The 23,455-nt window shown below is 39.3% G+C and overlaps 1 protein-coding gene across 1 annotated transcript; it reads right to left on the bottom strand.

The window, feature by feature from the left end:
• Positions 1-11,252: 11,252 nt before the first annotated feature.
• LOC104440118 (ethylene-responsive transcription factor ERF017) lies at positions 11,253-12,324 on the bottom strand. The gene has a single exon (XM_010053098.2). It carries the CDS (start codon positions 12,218-12,220, stop codon positions 11,594-11,596), a length of 627 nt encoding a protein of 208 aa, XP_010051400.2. The 5' UTR covers positions 12,221-12,324; the 3' UTR covers positions 11,253-11,593.
• Between the last annotated feature and the right edge of the window lie 11,131 nt (positions 12,325-23,455).

The following is a 23,455-nucleotide window of genomic DNA, read 5'->3' as shown; positions in this document are numbered from 1 at the left end:
TAGAATTTGACAATAACCGGAGTTAAAATGGGGAAGAATTGTCCAGTCCGGTTTCTTGTACAAGAAACCAGTGAATCTGAAAACTTCGACAAAACTATTGCTTTACCATATAGAGCTGTTTTTCTGGCAGTTTTTGGTCTTAGGCCTAATAGAAATGGCATGATGACAATATTGGCAATAATGTAACTAATAATCTGTATAGAACTTTCCTTTACAGATTTTGATGTTATATGTATTGTACATTAGGTAAGAGTTCTTGCTAATCGCATTGGAAAATGATTTATGCTATTGAAGCAGCTAAAAGGAAAGTTTTCTAGCTAATAAATTCCTCTAGAGTTTGTTCAGGAGCCACGCTTCTCACTGCAATTTTGGCAGTTCTGCCATCCACTGATGTCACAATAGATGAAAAACTACTTTCCTAGTTAATGGCTGAGTCTCGGCACATTTATGATTCGTCTCCTACTTTGTGGGCAGCTTGATTCAGATCTCTCATCAATATGCTATGGGGGATTTTTTGGCAAAACCATAGTTTTATAAGGTAAGAACAGCTGCAACTGAGCAGAATCAGGATCAGCAGTGGAGCTTTGTCACTTCAGAATTATTCAGAGACTTGCAATCAGTTGGAAAAAGGCTTGTCAGCCCCTTCATGAAAGTTAGATTTTTTGGTTTAAAAGTGGCCTAAAATATTTGCAGTATCGATGTCCCAATAAGAAAATGTAACTCATTTCTTCTGGTTTAGATCACTTGAACTTGGACAATGCCACCTCTGAGATTCTGTTTTTTCCTTTACACTATAGGCAAGATGTTGATGCGAAAAGTGACTTGAATCAAGACACCTAATACTTAGTATTGGCTTCTTCTGTTTGCATTGTTTAAGATTGTAATACTGGAGCTTATAACGTGGCAAAAGCAGAAGTTTTGTATGTTGCCCTTCAAACATATTGCCATGTTTGTTATCTCAGCTTCTGTAACCGGATGAAAATGAATGATTTAGTTAAGTAGTCATTATGCAGGTGTATTCTGAAACCTCTAAAATCGTGCCCAATCCAACTGAAATTGATAACCAAATAACATTCTTTCACTGATAGGAATTGATAGTAAGTGTGATGTGACCAGGTTTTTTGTAAACGAGTCACGACAACTGAGCGATTCCTCACTCCATCTTGTTCAGTTCAGATTATTCTAACTGCTATCTAGCTCAGATGCAGCCATATAATGTGAGCCCTCATTGCATAATGTGATGCTCAATATAAATACGGAAGTCATGTCTTTCATGGTTACATTTATCAGCCAAATATAGGTGTTCGTTTTTGCATTAGCCTGCCGTTCACTGTACTGATGTAGCAAGACGACAGTACAGCTTCTGAAGCCTTTGTCTCGAATTTGACAGTAGCTCAGGGTTAAAACGGGGAAGAAATGTCCAGTCAGGTTTCTTGTAAATCCGAAAACTTCAAAGAAAACTGTGGCCTTACTCGGAAGCACCGTCCATTTGGCAGTTTTTTGGTCTCAAGCCTAGAAGAAATGACATGATGACTATATCGGCAATGACGTAATTGATAATCTGTATAGAACCTTCCATTACAAAGTTTGATGCAAAATGTATTGCACTTTACAAAAGAGTTTTTGCCAATCGCATCGCAATGTAATCAACGCTACTGAAGCTGGTAAAAGGAAAGTTTTCTTGCTAGCAAATTCCTCTAGAGTTTGTTCAAGAGCTACACTTTCTCACAGCAAATTTTGGCAGTTCGGTTGTCCACCGATGTCATGATAGATGAATAACTACTTTCCTTCGTAAATGGCTGTCTGGCGCATTTATGGTTCGTCTCCTACTTTGTGGGCTGCTTGGTTCAGATCTCTCATTACTATGCCATGGGGGATTTGTCAGCAAAACCATGGTTTTATGAGGTAAGAACAGCTGAAACTGAGCATAATCAGGATCGGCCGTTGAGCTTTTGTCACTTCAGAATTGTTCCCAGATTTGCCATCAGTTGGAAAGAACTTGTCAGTCCCCTCATGAAGATTGGATTCAATGGCCAGGACAAGAAGCTGTATAATCCTGATTCTCGCGGTAGAACATCAAACTTGGAAGGAGTTCAGGTCTCTGGAAAGATGACAATCACGACATTATACAAATCATACTTCTGCATACATAAATTACCTGGGAGACCATCATCGACACGTGAGGTTGCTGTCAATTTGAGCACATTCCGGGCCTCCTGGTGCTGGTGGAGTTGAGAGCATGGGCAAAGGCGTCGGTCACCGGTTAGAGCATTGGGCCCTTCTGGCTTTCTGTCCTGCCATGCCAAAGCATGCACCAATGGGTGCAGTTACCATGGTCAATACACATCTAACGGATGCTAGTGGTCGACTACCGCCATGGTCGGCACTGACTGGGGAAGAAGCAACATGAAAAACAAAAAATGGAAATTAAAAAAAAATTAAAATTTCGATTTTTTTTTAAAAGAAAAAAGAAAAGAAAAGGGTGTTCAGTACAAGAAAATACTTGATCTTGAGGTGAAAGAAAGAGGATGGAAAAGTGGAATACATTTTCCCTACTTTTGATGGTGTTCTTTCCATTTGTGGAAAATGTTTTCTTTTGCCAATTAATTTTCTGTGAACTAAACAGTGAAAAATTTGGAAAATATTTTGTAGGTGTTTTTTTCAATGAAACTAACAAGGCCTTGAGCGACCACTATTTTCAACCCCCACTAATTGCTAAAATCATCTCACTCTCCCTTCTCTGTACTTTTTTTGGTAAAGTCCCTCCTTGGTTTAGTTTAGGCAAAAGTCCAAATAAGGACCGAAAGTGCTCTAATTTTCTTAAACAATGACTTAAAGTGGACCTTGTTTTAACTAAGAGCCTGAAGTAATACTTATTTGAAATAAGTGCTTAAAGTGATCATATTAGTCTTAAAAAAGGGTCTAACCTCACTGGCTAAATGGCATTTTAGTCTTTTAATTGTTTAAATATGTTTCTAATTTTCCTTTTCTTTTTTTTCTCTTCTTCACTCCGCCGAACATGGCAAAGGTCATCGGTCTTAGGCACGGGCAACCAGGGTGGCGTTGGGCAAGTGCTAACCTCACCAAATTGGGCGAGGGTTTCATTGCCTAGGCTAGGTAGGCAAGGCCAAGTGAGGGCCACGTTTGCCAACCTAAGTGACGGCTGCCCTCACCCTCGCCGGATTTGGTTCCTCACCCGCCCAAGCAAGGGTTGCTCGATGTGGGTGAGGGTACCCCTTGCCCTCACCACACTAGGCAAGGGTCACCCTCACTTAATGATGGCAAGGGTTGTCCCTCCCCAGATCTAGTAAGGGCATTCATCGCCTAAGTTCAGCGACCTTTGCCAATGCCAGCGAAGGGAAGAAGAGAAAAGAAAAAAAGCAAAACAAAACAAATCAAAAAATCTAAAGAAAATACAATCATAATTTTTTTTTTACTAAAATACCCCTTCTTCGATGGTTGGAATAGCAACAGTCAACCAAAAGTCTTTATTTGAGATGATTTAACCACTTCAAGCCCTTATTTGAGACGCTTTAGTCACTTTAAACATTTATTTAAAATAATATCCACTTTAATTATTATTTGAGAAAATGTTGACACTTCATGCCCTTTTTTGAAATTTTCCCTTAGTTTATACTTGTGGTGCAACTTCAAGTATCTGTTGTGTTTTTTTTTTCTTGAACAAGATGAGTAAAGAGGTGCATAAGAGATTTCATTGACCTCCTATAACAATTATTAGACTACCTTAATAAATGGGCTTGCTCCTGCCCTACCCCATGCCGAGCCTACTACCACCACCATCATCCTTGGCTTACGTAAGTCCTCACCATTGCACTCGTCACTCTATTGTTATCTGTCTCTATTGTTACAACGTGACCATTCCTCCTCTCCCTCATATCCAATTTGTTGTTTCTATCTCTCTCTTCATATTGATGCCTTCGCCCTCGACCACCTCTCCTCCTTGCCTCTATCTTCAACCTTGTGCCATGGCAATCTCAACTCAAGCTCATTTGAAGCCCCAAATCGAATTAAGGGCTTTTGCAGTCTCGAATTAATGCCGATTTGAGGTTGTGGCTATTGCCAAGAGCAAGACACATAGGGCATTAGTGTGTGTGCGCGCGCGCGTGAAGAGAGAGAGAGAGGTGCATGTAAGGATAGGGGAGAGAAAAGTGAAGAGTGGTGATAATTGAATCTAGTGGCAATCTTGGCATAGTGGCTATATATACCACCCCAACCGCCTTGAGAAGGTGGGGATTCGAACCCTCAACCTCCCCATTTCGTGTTGGAAGGGTGGCCACTGGGGCAAAAGTTTGAGAGTGAGTGTTAGAGTAGGCATAAAGTAGGACCGAAAAAAAAAAAAAAAAGATGTTGAGCAAAATCTTTTCACGAGAAGAAGATAGAGAGAGAACAATTAGAAGTCTCTTTTAATTTGAAGGATATACCGATCAACTATTTAAAAAGAAGTGGATTTAGTAATACATTAGGTGGAAATAATGGCTGCCTATATTTATACAATAATAATGGTGTATACGTATTTATAATTGTGACATGCTAGTAGACCATTACGGAATGATCTTATCAAGTGGCAACGATTCTTAATCTTGAATATAGACATACAAAATTGATTTTGCACTGCATAAATGCATTCCATTTTTTAATATTCAATCTTGATGGACTTTTAAATGAAATATGTTAAAGAATGGAACTTGTGCACTTGTTTAATCTTATTAAATTTGCTTTGAAAATTTAAAATCTACTGTTTGAGGTGAGAGTCTTTATTAAAAGTTGTAATTACCTATATCTCAATAGCATGTGAGAGAGGTGTCTTTTCCATCTCTAGTAAATTGAATTAGTGCTCTATGGGCACTTAATAACAAAACCCATAACAAATATGTACAAAAATGAAAACATTTTAGGTGAATTTAAATACTAAAATCGCGCTTTAAGATTTTCAATATGTATAGGGGAAAAATAATTAAAATCACACATCAAGCATTGGATTTAGAAAGCCGAAAATCAAAAGTCAAATGTAAAATCCGACCAAAAGCCCAAAAGCCCAACACGAGGATCGAAAACTTAGTACCGACAAGTACGGGCCTTATGATCCGACAACAAGCCGAGATTCAAAAGTCAACTGAGAAATGGCCTTGCATTAGATTTTGGATCAGGCCCACAATATACACTCGGGGAAAATTTTAAAAAATGAGGACTGGAAAAAAAAAACTATATTTATCGAAATAACTATACCAAACGACCAAAAATAATAATAATTATTATACAAAGAATATGTGAAATTTCTCGGCAGCCAAAACAATAATATGATTAATAAAATTAATAAAGCTTAACCCAAAAGAAATTAGTTCCCTCTTTGGTGCTTTGTCTTCCGAACAAGACGTTTTAATAATTTTCTTTTCATGCCATATATCCCGAAAAAAAAGGGCGATTAACTGTTATTAAATGGGCTAGCTTTAAAATTTTCCAAAAGTGTATGTGTTAATTAAACATGATAATTGCCACCATAATGGTCAAATTTTCAAGTATACGTGATGTAAAAGACTCTTCAATGATTGACAAATTGGTTAGATGCCAACTAAGTATATGCCACTTCTGTTTCATGTATACTCCAAATGCAATCATTACAAATTGCATTGAACTTATAGATCTACTTATTTAATTTGCATGTTCGACCCGCCTCTTGCAGTGACAGTAATTTGTTCACGTTCCTTCAAATTATTTAATAGTTAAATCTAGAAAACCACAACATTGGTAGTAACCAATATAGTACCTTGACTTAAACATGCTCAATTAGAAATCCTTCTAATCACCAAAAGAATCAGGAAGAGGAATTTCGAAATTCCCACACGCTAATTGTCAGAAATTAAAAAAAAAAATACTCGTATATGAAATTTGCAAATGTAGCTGTTCATTCGGTACGGAAAATAAAAAGAATAAAAGTTTTGGAGTTTTTATTACGAAAATTGAGGCTGACTCAGTGGACAGAGAGGGGGGAGGGAGAGGTCACTGATGACGTTGTCTGGATGTTGACGTTTGACTGGAATGGAGTTTTGACCAGCGAGTTAACTGGGACGCACGAGTGTGTTTTGCTGATGAAGGAGGTGACGATGGGTTTTGCCACTTTTTTCCGATTTTCCTTAGGTTGACTTTGAACTCCCCTCTGCGCGTGTGCTCATCGGCTCTCTTTTCGCGGTCGACGGACCTAAAGCTTCATTGACTGATCAATGACGAAATGGTAATGACCTAGCAGCCGGGTCGCTAGTTAAGGAACGGATTTATGTGTACTATTGATTGGGCACATGATGTGCATTTGATTTTCTAGGTCGGACCAATATTCTGATGTTCAACCTTACCATTAATTTTGAACCTTAAGTAAACTCACAAGATTAATGTGATTTTAAATTTCCATGTTTAGTGTAAGGGAAAGTATTATATTATTTAAATAATAAGTCACACTAAATTCTGCATGACATAGATTTTAGGTGCAATCGGAGGCAAGTGAATCCAATGTATTTCAATTTTTGAATCATGAGAATTCCTAAGGAGACTCGTAAATAATAAATCATACCAAATCCTTATACAACATAAAACATTTTGGCTGCATTTGAATGCATGTAAGTTCAGTGTATTTTAGTTTTAATAAATCACGCCAAATCTTACACGACAAAAAACATTTCAAGTGCATGCCAACTGGATGTATGTAGGTTCAGTGTATTTCAATTTTTAAATGACGCAATTTTCTTAAGAGTCCTTTGCTGACATATGCAATGACCTACTTTTGTACTTGCCAAATCGGGTTTACCAAAACTTAGATGCTGATGGGTATGGTGACGCAGCCTTTTTTTTATTTTTTCCTTTGAAGGAGACTTGCCACTTGTTTCCAGGAAGCCAGCACTTCTTCGGTTTTATGACCTTTCTTGGCTCTCCAGTTGACTAAAATGGCTGGGCTTTCCATTTTTTTCTTGCTTGTGCTTATCACCACTAAAATCAGACAACAGCTACTGATCACAGAAAAGGAATGTCTTGCTGCCTGGTCCAGACAAAGCTGGCTTTTTGCCATCTTCCTAATCGTAATCCGAATTTCGAATTAGGGCATTTGATTACCTCGTTTGACAATTGTCTCAGACACTTGAACTAGATTTGACCACATCATCACCGAATTGACCTTATATGCATATTCACTTCCGGGAAAAATGTATAGTGCGGTTAATGTGTATAAAATCGAACAAAGAAAGAATAGAAATTACCATATCAGATTTGTCGAGATGAATTGATTCTATCTAATATTAAAAGAACACATTTATTTGGACTTTATAATAGGAAAAAAGTTGATATATTCCGTAATGTGCACATTAAACTAAGCTCGGAAGCCACATATCATAAGTTGCAATGATACAATCGAGCTTCTAGGATCAGGGTTGAGGATCCCCATGCCAAACCCATGCCGATATTTAGGAGAATTTCATTGCGTGGGAAAATGCCTCGGGTCCATTTGAGTAACGTTCCTACTACTTCGAATTCTTAGGTTAAAAAGAAACAGCTCAAGCCATGTGCGGAAGCTTAGGGTTTTATTTACGCAAAAAATATAAAAAAATTTCAATAAATCAAGTGACATCACATCGTAACGACTCACAATGTTATCATTATAATGCCTCCTGAGAAGACACTATGCATGGCACTTTAAACCGAACATTTCAGCAGCGAGTGCGACATGTCCCAACCCAATCTTGACTCTTTTTTTTTTTTGGGGGGGGTGGATTGGGAATTTGGCCTTTAGCATGGCCGCGTTGCGAGTGCAGCCTCAGTCCCAGAAAAGGCCAACCGCGTAAAACTGAGTGGACCAGACAATTTGCTGAAGTAATCTCTCGCGTGGCAGTCACCTATGCGGCCCGCTTTCCTTTTTCGTGAACTTTGAGGTTCTAGAAGGAACAGGGGAACGCGCAGGTTTGACCTCCTCCCCACGCAAACACTGGACACAGCTCACTCTCTTTCCTCATCTCTCTTTCATGGACACCCTATATAAAGAGCCGCAAAAATGCTCCCCGAATCATCAACACAACACATACCCAACATCGTTCTCGAGAACTCAGCTCCATCCCAGTTCGACCCATCTGAGAACAAGTCAACCCAGATCGTCAAAATCGAATCTTGACTCGAGGGAGAAGCGGAGAATGACGAAGCGCAGCGCAGCCAAGGCCGCGGCGGTGCACGAGGGCGAGGGAGCGAGGAGCGAGCTGAAGTTCAGAGGGGTGCGGAAGAGGAAGTGGGGCAGGTGGGTCTCCGAGATCCGCCTGCCCAACAGCCGGGAGAGGATCTGGCTCGGCTCCTACGACACCCCGAGAAGGCGGCCCGCGCCTTCGACGCCGCCGCCTTCTGCCTCGGCCGCCCGGCCGCGAAGCTCAACTTCCCCGGCAGCCCCCCGGAGATCTCCGGCGCGGCGTCCCTCTCCCCCGATGAGATCCAGTCGGCCGCGGCGAGCTACGCCAACTTCGGGGCCGTGGCCGTGCCGGCCCCGTCGCCTTCGCTGTCGGCCTCGGAGGCGAGCAGCGTGCTGACGACCGAGAGCGACCTGACCCTGGACCTATCGTTCCTGGATCTTCTGGATGATTCGGGCCCGGTTTCCGGCGAGCCCCATATCGGGAAGTTCCCGGGCGTGGAGGAGGCTCCCGACGTTTTCTACCACATGCAGTTCCCGAGCGTGGAGAGCGCGGGGCTGAATCTCGATACTCTATTGGCTTCAGACAGCTTCCCGTGGCGTATCTGAAGTGGACTGAAGGAAGAAGCCTGGCCGATCATTTCTCTCTTTTCTTTTTTTTTTCTTTTTTTTTTCTATAATTCTTTTGATGGACTAGATTTTGTGGGGTCGTCATCCACTTCAGGATGATACAGATGACAAGAACTGACTTTTTAGGGTGTAAAAAGACGTAGCTTTTTTGTTGGTTCGGTTCAGTCCATTGTATTTCAGTTGACAGTGGAAAGGTGAACTCAATTCTGTTGGTCAAGTCTGTAGACCGTGAAGCTAATCCGATCATTTCGGTTGCTGTAACCATCTCGACGCTTGAACAGACAGCAGATCAAAATAATAAGCATTGAATCGAAATCGATATTCAACTCGTGACGAGCATGTTTGATCGCCTGAGGCAAGCTTCTCGCTTTCTCCCTTCCGATCATCAATGACCGAGGAAAGTCTAGTCGCATGATAATCAAGAACGGGCAGGGGCACTGCGACATGCCGCTTGCTTACTCACAAGGGATGGTGACCACGGCTTGCGCTTGTGCATGATTTTTCCTGGTCTTATTATGAGATTTACATGCATGTCTACAAGCCAAGCGTAAGAGAGGAATTGTATGCGGTTCTCATGTTGCAGGCTCGAGGGGAATTGCTCGACCGTCGCCTTGCTCGATGATTTTTTTCTCTGGGAAAATAAAAAACCTCGAGTCGTCCGCTTGTAGTGATTATTGTGTTGATCGACCCAGAAACGACAGTGTATGTGTGAGATCCAACATTATGGAATCAACTCGAAGTATTTACGTTGTATCAAGGATCACAATGTCGGATGACATATTGACATACGAAACTTTCTCACAGATTTTTTTCTCTGAGAATTTAGCTTTTCGTACGGGCCGCGTCACGAGTGCAACCTCAGTCCCAGAAAAGGCCAACCGCGTAAAACTGAGCTGACCAGACAATTTGCTGAATCACATATTGACATAGTTCTCGCCATTATACAGACCATTCGTTGAACTATGACTAATAAAGCTGAGAAGAGCGATATGACTGACCACGGACTGGAAAAGTGAGTGCGCATCATCTTCGCCCAGTTGCTGAGGTAGTACGACTCGAGTTCCATGAACTGCTCTGACAGAAAACAGTCATGAACATTGTAAGAAACGTTCTTCCCGAGCTTATTGAACAAATCAGCCACATGCTGGTCATCATGAGAAAATAGTGCGACGATCCCATCTGAACGGAGGAGCGATACGTCCGTTGGTTGATTGATAAGGCAGTGCATGAAGGAGGAGACGCAATCAGTCATGTACTTGGACCTGTTTTCCCGGCATTGTTCCAGGGACACGCAGTATATCAGCATGGTGGCCATGAAGTCGTTGATTATGATGTTTATATCTGGAGTACCGATTTTATCAGTACGCTGGTCACGAAGTCTTTGATTGGATCTGGAGCACTGGTCTACGGAAACTTATGTCCAGGAAGCTGTCTGGCTTCTTGGACTTGAATTTGATTCCGCAGGGCCTAAGCTCGGTCACACACGGTACAGACTGAGCCGATAACCAGGACTTCTTCCTGGATTTGGGGTGACCTGCCTTGTCGGCGAGAGACTCGAGTAAAACAGGTCAAGTAGGTGCTCGGATTCAAGATTCCACTAAGGTTTGATAAGTGCCATGCTTCTCGTCTATTTGGTCATAGTGTGTTCATTTTTTTATTTGTCACGTACTTGTCCCGAGATCATTCATAGGGAATGGTAGACAAAACACTGATTATCTTCGAGAAATGGGTGGCAGTCCCATCTGAGACAAGTTTCAGGCCATTCACGATAGGAACAGCGAGCTCAAACAATCATGAAGTAAATACATTATAATTTTAGGTTCATCGTACATCTACATATAGTGTTATCATGATCTACAAGTCATATTGAGTTGCATCAGGAGTAACTTTAGCATGAGCGTTTGAGTTTTGGAATATTTCCTGTCCATCAATCTGCTGATCCGGCAACGTTAAGCACGAAGTATCTGTGAGACAGTTCCGTATGTCAATATGTCATCCGACATTGTGATCCTTGATACAACGTAAATACTTCGAGTTGATTCCATAATGTTGGATCTCACACATACACTGTCGTTTCTGGGTCGATCAACACAATAATCACTACAAGCGGACGACTCGAGGTTTTTTATTTTCCCAGAGAAAAAAATCATCGAGCAAGGCGACGGTCGAGCAATTCCCCTCGAGCCTGCAACATGAAAACCGCATACAATTCATTATAGACTCTCTCTTACGCTTGGCTTGTAGACATGCTTGTAAATCTCATAATAAGACCAGGAAAAATCATGCACAAGCGCAAGCCGTGGTCACCATCCCTTGTGAGTAAGCAAGCAGCATGTCGCAGTGCCCCTGCCCGTTTTTGATTATCATGCGACTAGACTTTCATCGGTCATTGATGATCGGAAGGGAGAAAGCGAGAAGCTTGCCTCAGGCGATCAAACATGCTCGTCACGAGTTGAATATCGATCTCGATTCAATGCTTATTATTTTGATCTGCTGTCTGTTCAAGTGTCGAGATGGTTACAGCAACCGAAAAGATCGGATTAGCTTCACGGTCTACAGACTTGACCAACAGAATTGAGTTCACCTTTCCGCTGTCAACTGAAATACAATGGACTGAACCGAACCAACAAAAAAGCTACGTCTTTTTACACCATAAAAAGTCAGTTCTTGTCATCTGTATTATCCTGAAGTGGATGACGACCCCACAAAATCTAGTCCATCAAAAGAATTATAGAAAAAAAAAGAAAAAAAAAAGAGAGAAATGATCGGCCAGGCTTCTTCCTTCAGTCCACTTCAGATACGCCACGGGAAGCTGTCTGAAGCCAATAGAGTATCGAGATTCAGCCCCGCGCTCTCCACGCTCGGGAACTGCATGTGGTAGAAAACGTCGGGAGCCTCCTCCACGCCCGGGAACTTCCCGATATGGGGCTCGCCGGAAACCGGGCCCGAATCATCCAGAAAATCCAGGAACGATAGGTCCAGGGTCAGGTCGCTCTCGGTCGTCAGCACGCTGCTCGCCTCCGAGGCCGACACCGAAGGCGACGGGGCCGGCGATCCTGGTCGGGGCAGCTCGGCCCGGGCCGGCACGGCCACGGCCCCAAAGTTGGCGTGGCTCGCCGCGGCCGACTGGATCTCATCGGGGGAGAGGGACGCCGCGCCGGAGATCTCCGGGGGGCTGCCGGGGAAGTTGAGCTTCGCGGCGGGGCGGCCGAGGCAGAAGGCGGCGGCGTCGAAGGCGCGGGCCGCCTTCTCGGGGGTGTCGTAGGAGCCGAGCCAGATCCTCTCCCGGCTGTTGGGCAGGCGGATCTCGGAGACCCACCTGCCCCACTTCCTCTTCCGCACCCCTCTGAACTTCAGCTCGCTCCTCGCTCCCTCGCCCTCGTGCACCGCCGCTGCCTTGGCTTCGCTGCGCTTCGTCATTCCGCTTCTCCCTCGAGTCAAGATTCGATTTTGACGATCTGGGTTGACTTGTTCTCGGATGGGTCGAACTGGGATGGAGCTGGATTCTCGAGAACGATGTTGGGTAGGTGTTTTTTTGATGATTCGGAGAGCATTTTTGCGGCTCTTTATATAGGGTGTCCATGAAAGAGAGATGAGGAAAGAGAGTGAGCTGTGTCCAGTGTTTGCGTGGGGAGGAGGTCAAACCTGCGCGTTCCACTGTTCCTTCTAGAACTTCAAAGTTCACGAAAAAGGAAAGCGAGCGGCAGAGGGGACTGCCACGCGAGAGATTACTTCAGCAAATTGTCTGGTCCACTCAGTTTTACGCGGTTGGCCTTTTCGGGGACTGAGGTTGCACTCGCGACGCGGCCATGCTAAAGGCCAAATTCTCAAACCCAACCCTTCACCCCCACCCAAACAACAACAAAAAAAACCCAAAAAAAAAAGAAAAGAAAAGAAAAAAAGGAGTCGGGTTGGGATGTGTCACACTCGCTGCTGAAATGTTCGGTTTAAATTGTCATCCATAGTATTGGCTCGGGAGGCATTATAATGATAAAGGGAAAATGTCACAAACGATTTCTGAACTTTTATTTAATATTTAATTTCATCCCTAAACTTTTGATTTACTTAATTCGGTCCTTTAACTTATATCAAATGTTCAATTTCATCCATAAACTTTCGATTTGCTCAATTTGATCCCTGAACTAATAATAAATGTTTCATATAGTCCATGACTATTTGAAAATTGACTAATTTCACCATTCTATTAGTTAAAGTTAACGGAATTGGCTTACATGGCTTTTTTTTTTGGAACCTGGGGCCATGTTGGCCGAGAAGAAACCCTGAATGAACGATTGTATGACCCATCACCACAATACTCCAGTAAGAATCTCTAACGATATCTCAGGGATTCGAACTTCTCCCCTTCGTGAGGGGGAGAGAGCTCGAACCAGCTGTGCTGCTGAGGGCGGTGGCGGCTTACATGGCTTTTAGTCTCTTAAATATAAAATAAAAAGGACATGTGAAATATCCACATGGAAATTACCTTTAAAACATGTCAAATTGTGGCCACCATCCAAAAAAGAAATACATAATTACTTAGGGGTGCATGACAAACCAGAATTTCTATTCTAGAAACAATTTTTCTATTCCAGACCTGTTTCTGGAATAAAAATCCGTTTGATAAACTTATACCGTTTTTCTATTTCCGGAATAGATTTGGAATAGAAATCAAAAGCTAAAATTTTCTACTTCTCTATTTCTGGAACAGAAATGAGAAATAAAAATTTTCTCATCGTTCGTCAACCGGTCATTCATCCGTTGCCACCGACCACCGTCCATCGCCGCCCGCGCTGTTGGTCCTCGGCTAGGTTGACGGCCACCGCCGTCACCGATTCTTGCCGGCCGCTGGTCACCGGCCACCTCCGCTGGTCGCCGGCCACCTCCGCCGTCGTCCGAAATGAATAAATTTTGTGTCGTTATCAAATGAATTTCTATTTTTAGAGTAGAAATTTTATGTGATTATCAAACGATTATTTTTGCTTAGAAATTCTTCTAGAAATAGAAATAAAAAAATCTATTTCTGTTCCATAAACTATTTCTGGAAGAGAATGGTTGTCATGTGCGCCCTTATTTTCTCTGCTTTTGTGATCAGTGCTCTCAACTCTAACTAACCCCTAATTTGTTTTCCTTTTTAAAGGTATCTATTGACTCATAATTCTAGTAATCCAACTTAGTTCCACGTCATCGATTAATGCTCCACGTCATCACTTAACGGTTTGAACAAATGAAAGGACTAGATAAAACATTTGTTAATAGTCTAGGGACCAAATTAAACAAATCGAAAGCTCGAGGATGAAATTAAACATTAGATTAAAGTTCATGGACCAAATTGAGTAAATTGAAAGCTCGGGGATAAAATTGAACATTAGATGAAAGTTCATTGACCAAATTGAGCAAATTGAAAACTCATAAATGAAATTGAACATTAGATGAAAGTTTAGAAAGTTTGGGGACTATTTGTGACATTTGCCCTAACAATAACATCGTGAGTCATTATAATGTGATGTCACTTGATTTACTGAATTTTTTTTTATATATATTTTTTTCGTAAATGAAACCCTAAGCTTCCGTACATGGCTTGAGCTTTTCCTTTTTTGACCTGAGAATTTGAAGTAGTAGGAACATTACTCGAACAGGCTGAGGCATTTTCCCGTGCAATTTGAAGTAGTAGGAACATTTCCCGAGGCATTTTCCCGTGCAATGAAATTCTCCTAAATATCGGCGCGGGTTTGGCACGGGATCCTTGACCTTGATCTTATAAGCTCAATTGTATCGCGGCAATTTATGATATGCGGCTTCCAAGCTCAAGTTAAGTTTAACGTGCACATTACGGAATATATCAACTTTTTTCCTATTATAAAGTCCAAATAAATGTGTTCTAATATTATCAATTCATCTCAACAAATCTGAAAAATCAATGTGGTAATTTCTATTCCTTCTTCATTTGATTTTACACACATCACCACACCATACATTTTTCCCGGAAGTGAATATGCATATAAGGTCATTTTGGTGATGATGTGGTCGAATCCGATTCAAGTGTCTGAGACAATTGCCAAACGAGGTAATTTCAAATGCCCTAATTCGAAATTCGGATTACTATTAGGAAGATGGCAAAAAGCCAGCTTTGTCTGGACCAGGGAGCAAGACATACCTTTTCTGTGATCAGTAGCTGTTGTCTGATTTTAGTGGTGATAAGCACAAGCAAGAAAAAGATGGAAAGCCCAGCCATTTTAGTCAACTGGAGAGCCAGGAAAGGTCATAAAACCGAAGAAGTGCTGGCTTCCTGGAAACAAGTGGCAAGTCCCCTTCAAAGGGGGAAAAAAAAAGAGGCTGCGTCACCATACTCATCAGCATCAAGTTTCTAGTAAACGCAATTTGGCAAGTAGAAAACCAGGTCATTGCGTGCGTCAGCAGAGGACTCTTAAGGAAATTGCATCATTTAAAAATTGAGATACAGTGAACTCATATACATTCAGTTGGCATGCACTTAAAATGTTTTATGTGGTGTGAGACTTGGCGTGATTTATTAAAACTAAAATACATTGAACTTACATGCATTAAAATGCACTAAAATATAAGGATTTATGAGTCTCCTTAGAAATTCGCATGATTCAAAAAAGAATTTGAAATACATTGGACTCGCTTGCATCCGATTGCACCTAAAATCTATGTCGTGTGAAAATTTAGCATGACTTATTATTTAAATTTTATAATATTTTCCTTACACTAAACATGGAAATTTAAAATCACATTAATCTTGTGAGTTTATTTAAGGTTCAGAATCAAGGGTAAGGTTGAACATCGGAATATTGCTCCTCAAGCGACGTAGAAAATCGAATGCACATCATATGCCCAATCAATAGTACACATAAATCCGTTCCTTAACTGTTGACCCGGCTGCTAGATCGTTACTATTAGTATTTCGTCATTGATCAGTCAATGAAGCTTTAGGTCCGTCGACCGCGAAAAGAGAGCCGATGAGCACACGCACATAGGCGAGTTCAAAGTCAACCTAAGGAAAATTGGAAAAAAGTGGCAAAACTCATCGTCACCTCCTTCGTCAGCAAAACACACTCGTGTGTCCCGGTCAACTCGCTGGTCAAAACTCCACTCCAGTCAAACGTCAACATCCAGACAACGTCATCAGTGACCTGTCTGTCTGTCTGTCTGTCTCTCTCTCTCTCTCTCTCCACTGCGTCAGCCTCAACTTTCGTAATAAAAACTCCAAAACTTTTATTATTTTTATTTTCCGTACCGAATGAACAGCTACATTTGTAAATTTGATATACGAGTATTATTTTTAATTTCTGACAATTAGCATGTGGGAATTTCGAAATTCCTCTTCTTGTTTTTTAGTGATTAGAAGGATTTCTAATTGAGCACGTTTAAGTCGAGGTACTATTGGTTACTACCAATGTTGTGGTTTTGCTAAATTCTACTATTAAAAAATTTGAAGGAACGTGAACAAATTACTTATCGCTGCAAGAGGCGGGTTGAACATGCAAATTAAATAAGTTGTGTCTTGTGAAAAATCTAGAAGCTCAATGCAATTTGTAATGTTTGCATTTGGAGTATACGTGAAACAGAAATATCATATACTTATTTGGCATCTAACCAGTTTGTCAATCATTGAAGAGTCTTTTACATCACGTATACTTGAAAACTTGATCATTATGGTGGCAATTATCGTGTTTAATTAACACATACACTTTTGGAAATTTTAAAGCTAGCCCATTTAATAACAGTTAATCGCTTTTTTTTTTTTCTTTTTGGGATATACGGCAAGAAAAGAAAATTATTAAAACGTCCCGTTCGGAAGACAAAGCACCAAAGAGGGAACTAATTTCTTTTGGGTTAAGCTTTATTAATTTTATTAATCGTATTATTGTTTTGGCTGCCGAGAAATTTCACATTTTCTTTGTATAATAATTATTATTAGTTTTGGTCGGTTTGGTATAGTTATTTCAATAAATATAGTTTTTTTTTTTCCAGTCCTCATTTTTTTAAATTTTCGCCGAGTGTATACTGTGGGCCTGATCCAAAATCTAATGCAAGGCCATTTCTCAGTTGACTTTTGAATCTCGGCTTGTTGTCGGATCATAAGGCCCATACTTGTTGGTACTAAGTTTTCGATCCTCGTGTTGGGCTTTTGGGCTTTTGGTCGGATTTTACATTTGACTTTTGATTTTCGGCTTTCTAAATCCAATGCTTGATGTGTGATTTTAATTATATTTCCCCTATACATATTGAAAATCTTAAAGCGTGATTTTAGTTTTTAAAAACTAAATAAATGTTTAAAGTGGCTAAAGCGTCTTAAATAAGGGTCTTAAGTCGTTAAATCATCTCAAATAAAGACTTTTGGTCGGCCGTGACTATTCCCTATATAGCACATACACTCTCCTCGTGTCCGACGCTTCGACATCGTGTCCGTCCAACACGTCCCGACACGTTTCGTGTCCGACACGCGATCAACAAGTGTCGAAAAATCCGACACGTGGTCAACTCTCTCCAACACGTTCCGACACGCGAGTCCAGAATTCCGACACGCGATTCCAACACGCACGAGGTGAATTTTAAAAAATTATAATACTTGAGGGGTCAAAATATAAATATACACAAAAGAAGTAATAAAATTGCTATAAGTATACACTCACGGGGTCAATTTTTTTTTCTTTTTTTTTAGAATTGTTTTAGTTTTTTTAAAAGTCTTTTACTATGAAAGAAGTAATAAAAAAATGCTATATATGATAAATAAATAAATTTAAATTCAGCATTTTTCTTTAAACAATTTTTTTCTCTAAGTTTTATGTATTATTATAACAAATTAAAATAATGAATGATATTATTTAATATTTTTCGTGTAAATTAATTCTAGGCTATTTTTATTATTATTTATTTATGTGTATATATATATGTATAAATATATTTAATATATAACGTGTCGGAACGTGTCGAAATTCTCTATTTTTAAGAAATGACGTGTCGTGTCACGTGTTGCGTCTCCGTGTTGGTGCTACATAGACTATTCCAACCATTAGAGAATGGGTATTTTAGTCAAAAAAAATTCCGATAGTATTTTTTTTTTTTAAATTGATTTGTTTTGTTTTGTTTTTTTTTTTTCTCTTCTTCCCTTTGTTGGCATTACCAGAGGTCGCCGAACTTAGGCGAGGAATGCCTTTACTAGATCTGGGGAGGGACAACCCTTGCCATCATTGAGCGAGGTTGACCCTTGCCTAGTGTGGCGAGGGCAGGGGTGCCCTCGCCCACGTCAAGCGACCCTTGCTTGGGCGGGCGAGGAACCAAATCCGGCGAGGGTGAGGGCGGCCCTCACTTAGGTAGGCAAAGGTGGCCCTCACTTGGCCTTGCCTACCCAACCTAGGCGAGGAAACCCTCGCCCAATTTGGTGAGGGTAGCACTTGCCCAACGCCACCCCGGTTGCTCGTGCCTAAGATCAATGACCTTTGCCATGTTCGGCAGAGGGAAGAAGAGAAAAGAAAGAAAGAAAAAGAAAATGAAAATGAAAGGAAAAGGAAAATTAGAAACATATTTAAACAATTAAAAGATTAAAATGTCATTCAACCAGTAAGGTTAGACCCTTTTTTAACACTGATATGATCATTTCAGGTACTTATTTGAAATAAGTATTACTTTAAGCTCTTATTTAAAATAATGTCCACTTTAAGTCATTGTTTGAGAAAATTAGAGCACTTTCGGTCCTTATTTGGAATTTTGCCTAAACTAAACCAAGGAGGGACTTTACCAAAAAAAGTATAGAGGAGGGAGAGTGAGATGATTTTAGCAATTACTGGAGGTTGAAAATAGTGGTCGCTCAAGACTCTGTTCATTTCATTGAAAAAAAAACACCTACAGAATATTTTCCAAATTTTCACTATTTAGTTCACATAAAATTAATTGGCAAAAGAAAACATTTTCCACAAATGGAAAGAACACCATCAAAAGTAGGAAAATGACTTCTACTTTTCCATCCTCTTTCTTTTACCTCTAGATCAAGTACTTTCTTGTACTGAACACCTTTTTCTTTTTCTTTTTCTTTTTCATTTTTCTTTTTTAAAAATATATAAATTTTAATTTTTTTTAATTTCCATTTTTTGTTGTTCATGTTGCTTCTTCCCCAGTCGGTTGCCAACCATGGCGGTAGTCGACCACTAGCCATAGGCGAGCTCGAGCCTCACCACAAGTCAGTAAGGTCGAGCTCGTCAAAGCCTCATCAATCTCTAGTGAGGCCTAAGTTGCATCCGATCTAGTGAGTTGGGTGAGGCTAGAGCCTCATCCTAGGTTGCCAAGACATTGCCAACCTTTGGCGAGCTTAGGCGAGGCAGAACCTCATCACAAACTAATGGTTGGCCATCGTCGTGGTTGGTGATTGATCGAGGAAGAAGTAAAAAGAAAAACAAAAAGTAATCAAAACATTCAAATTCTTTTGTAATTTTCCCAAAAAATCAAATCAAATATTAAGCGAAGGAAAATATTTTCTAATTCATTTTCAGATTTCAGCTAAATATTGAAAAATATTGTCATCTTCTTAAAAAATGGCTTCATTGAAAACATTTTTGAAAATCGATACACTTTCCGAGAAACCATTCGAGAAACCAACAAAGCCTAAGTGTTATGTGTTTTGAATTAAGGGATAAGTACATTGAAAGTCTTAAAACTTGTCAGTAAAATCCAATTAACTCCTAAAACTTAAAAAAAAAAAATCAATTTAATCCTAAAATTTGTTACAAAAATGCAATTAAATCTTAAAACTTTCAAAAAGTACAATTAAGTTCTAAAACTTATCGAATTAGTTCAATTAAGTCATTCCATTAATTGTGTTTTTTAAAAGTTTTAAAACTCGACTTTACTTTCTTCATAAGTTTAAAAACTTGATTGCATTTTTTAAATTTAGGACTTGATTGCACTTTCAATGACAAATTTTAAGACTTAATTATATTTTTTGAAAATTTTTAAAGTCAATTACAATTTCATGATAAATTTTAAGACTTTCAATATATTACTCTTTGATTCAAAGTAGGAGGGGATACTCGTATCAAGATATGGAATAGTGACAAATGAAATAGGAAGGGGGCGTGGGAGCGCGGGGCTGGCTCGCTCAAATTCTGGTGAAAATTCTAGAAGTCTCTCTTGTCATCTTTTAAATAAAACCTCTCATCCCCAACCACCCGGTCCAGGCTACTAGGGTTTTTGTCTTGAAACTTCCATCGTCACCTGCTTGTGGCTGCGGAAATAATTGCAAATAGCAAAATGCCAGGATTGTCCTTGTCTAGATTAAGAAAAATGGTCACTCATTTGAAAAAACTCATTCAAAGTTGAAAACAAACCTAAAAGAGCCACAGGCCAAAAAATGAGCTTTGCATCTTACATACACTCAAATTCCTTTGATGTATTTTTTTTAAAATAAATTTGTTAATTCGTATCTTTTACATTACTCGCACGTGAAAATGTAAAAAGTTATAGCCATTGTTTCTTTTTCAATTTTAAAAATATTAAAATTAAAAACTTAATTTGATCACACCAAAGAGTTTTCCAAATATATGTTTATCAAGTAGTTTTACATTTCCCCAAAGCCCTAAGCTAAAGGCCTTTGCATTTGGCCGAAGGCTTTTTACAAGTACTGGACTAAACAGAGCCTTAATCAAAGAAAGTGGGGTGAACATAGCAATTATCTAAAGCTCTATTCGGTCCACTAAAAACAACTTTCAGGAAATATTTTTCCAATTTTTCCCTATTCAGTTCATAGAAAATAAACTAGTTGAAGATAACATTTTCCGCCAATGGAAAGAACGTCATCAAAAGTTGGGAAAATGTTTTTCACTTTTCTATTCTCTATCTTTCACCTCTATATCAAGTACTCTCTTTCACCAAATACTTTTTTCCCTTTATTTTTATTTTTTCTTTTCTAAAATTTTTCTAATTTTTAATTAATTATTTATTTATTTTAATCATTTTGCTTCCTCTTTGTCGGTTGTCGACCATAGTGGCAGTTGACCACTAGCCATCATAAACAAGCTCGAGCCTCTCCAAAGGCCGATAAGGTCGAGCTCGCTAGAGTGTCACCAACCTTTACAAGGCTTGAGCTTGCCCAAATGGCCTTAGTTGAGCTTGAGTCATGCTAAGTCTAGAAGTTGGGCAAGGCTCGAGCTTTACCCAAGGTTGCCAAAGCCTTGCCGACCTTTGGTAATCTCGGGCAAGGCAGAACCTTGCCACAAGCTGATGGCCAACCATCAATGTGGTTGGCAATTGGTTGAGGAATAAGCAAAAGAAAAAAAAAAATCGATCTTTTTAGTAATTTTCCCTACAAAATCAAATTATATATTGAACGACAAAAATATATTTTCCATTTCATTTTAGATTTCAGTCAAACATTAGAAAGTATTGTACCTTGAAATCATTTTCCAAAATTGTCACACTTTCCGCAAAATCAATGGAGCCTAAGTGTTATCGTGTTTTGATTTAAGAGATAAATGCATAGAAAGTTCTAAAACTTGTCAGAAAATGCAATTGAGTCCTCAAATTTTTAAAAAAGTTTAATTTAGTCTTAAAACTTGTTAAAAAAGTGCAATTGAGTACTAAAATTTCTAAATTTTTAATAAAATCCAAAAATTTGTCAAATTAGTCCAATCAAGTCCATCCATTGATTGCACATTTTAAAATTTTTAAAACTCGATTGTACTTTTGTGATAAATTTAGACTTGATTGTACTTTTTAAAAATTTAGGACTTGATTACACTTCCAAGATAAATTTTAAGATTTAATTACACTTTTCGAATTTTTTAGACTCAATTGCACTTTCGTAATATATTTTAAGGCTTTTAAGGGTACTCATTCCTTGATTTAAAGCAGAAGGGGATATTCGTACCATACTCATCACCATCAAGTTTCTGGTAAACCCAATTTGGTAAGTAGAAAAGTAGGTCATTGCATACGTCAGCACAGAACTCTTGAGGAACTTACGTGATTTAAAAACTGAAATACACCAAACTCACGAGAATTTGATTGCACCAAAAATGTTTTCTATCATGTGAGATTTGGCATGGCTTATAATTTACGGGTCTCATTAGGAACTCACATGATTTAAAAATTGAAGCACACTAGATTCATGTGCATTCAATTGCACCAAAAATGTTTTTTGTCATATGAGATTTGGTGCGAATTACTATTTAAGATTCTTATTAGGAATTCACGTGAATTAAAAACCAAAATACATTTGACTCACATACATTTTGATTGCACCCAAAATGTTTTCTGTCGTGTGAGGATTTAACATGATTTATTAATTAAATATTCTAACACTTTTCCTCAAACTAAGTGTAGAAATTTAAAGTCACACTAACCTTGTGAGTTTATGTAAGGTTTGGAATCAAGGACATGGTTGAACATCGAAATACCGATCCTTGGGCAATGTGGAAAACTGAATGCACGTCACTAGTCCAATCAACGTACACACAAGTCCGTTCCTTAACCGGCGACCCGGCTCCAAGATCATTAGTATTTGGTCATTGATCAGTCAATGCAGCTTCAGGTGAGTGGACCATGAAAAGAGAGGTGATAGGCACTCGTGCAGAGGCGAATTCCAAGTCAACCTAAAGAAATTGCAAAGGAGTTTCGAAACACATCGTCACCTCCTTCATCAGCAAAACACACTCGTGCGTTCCGCTCAACTCGCTGGTCAAAACAACATCGAGTCAAACGTCAACATCCGGACAACGTCATCGGTGATTTATATCCCCCCACCCCAAAAAAACCTCTTTTTTTCTCTCTCTGTCCACTGCGTCAGCCTCAATTTTCGTAATAAAAACTCCAAGAATTTTATTTTCCATATCGAATGAACAGAAACATTTCCAAATGGGATATGTGAGTATTATTTTTTATTTTGCCAATTAGCATGTGGGGATTTCTAAATTCTTCTCTTTTTCTTCTGTGGGTCAGAAGGATTTCTAAGTTGGTACGTTTAAGTTGATGTATAGTTACTACCAATAGTTTTATTAGATTTGGCCATTAAAAGATTTGTAAGAATGTGGGAAATCGCCCATCGTTGTGTGAGGCGGATCAAACATGCGAATTAAATAGATTGCAAGCCACGAAAGATCTATAAGTTCAATGCCATTCATAATGATTGCATTTGGAGTATACGTAAAACAGAAGTAGCATATACTTAATTGGCATATGGTAGGTTTGTCGATCATTGAAGACCCTTTTACATCATATAGACTCGAAAACTTGACCATTACGGTGGCAATTATCGTGTTTAATTAACATGTACATTTTTGGAAATTTTTAAAGCTAGCCCAATTAAAACTGGTAATTACCCTTTTTGGGTTAAATTTTATTAATCATATTATTGTTTTTGCAGCCGAGAAATTTCACATTTTCTTTGTATAATTATTTCAAATAATTTTTTTTCCGTCCTTATTTTTATTTTTTTAAATTTCTCCGACAGTATATTGTGGGCCTGATCCAAAATCTAATGCAAGGCTTCATGCATCAACATTTCTTTGTTGACTTTTGATTTTAGGCTTGTTGTCGGATCATAAGGCCCATACTTGTCGATACTAAGTTACTAATCCTCTTGTTGGCTTTTTGGGCTTTTGGTTGGATTTTACATTTGACTTTCGATTTTCGGCTTTCTAA

Source organism: Eucalyptus grandis, chromosome 3 (assembly GCF_016545825.1).
Source record: "Eucalyptus grandis isolate ANBG69807.140 chromosome 3, ASM1654582v1, whole genome shotgun sequence".
Classification (NCBI taxonomy): domain Eukaryota; kingdom Viridiplantae; phylum Streptophyta; class Magnoliopsida; order Myrtales; family Myrtaceae; genus Eucalyptus; species Eucalyptus grandis.
Note: the sequence above shows the minus strand (reverse complement) of the source record. Positions and strands in the feature narration are given on the sequence as shown.

Excerpts from the sequence above, each read along its gene's own strand:
- LOC104440118 (XM_010053098.2), bottom strand. The coding sequence starts at position 12,220 with ATGACGAAGCGCAGCGAAGCCAAGGCAGCGGCGGTGCACGAGGGCGAG.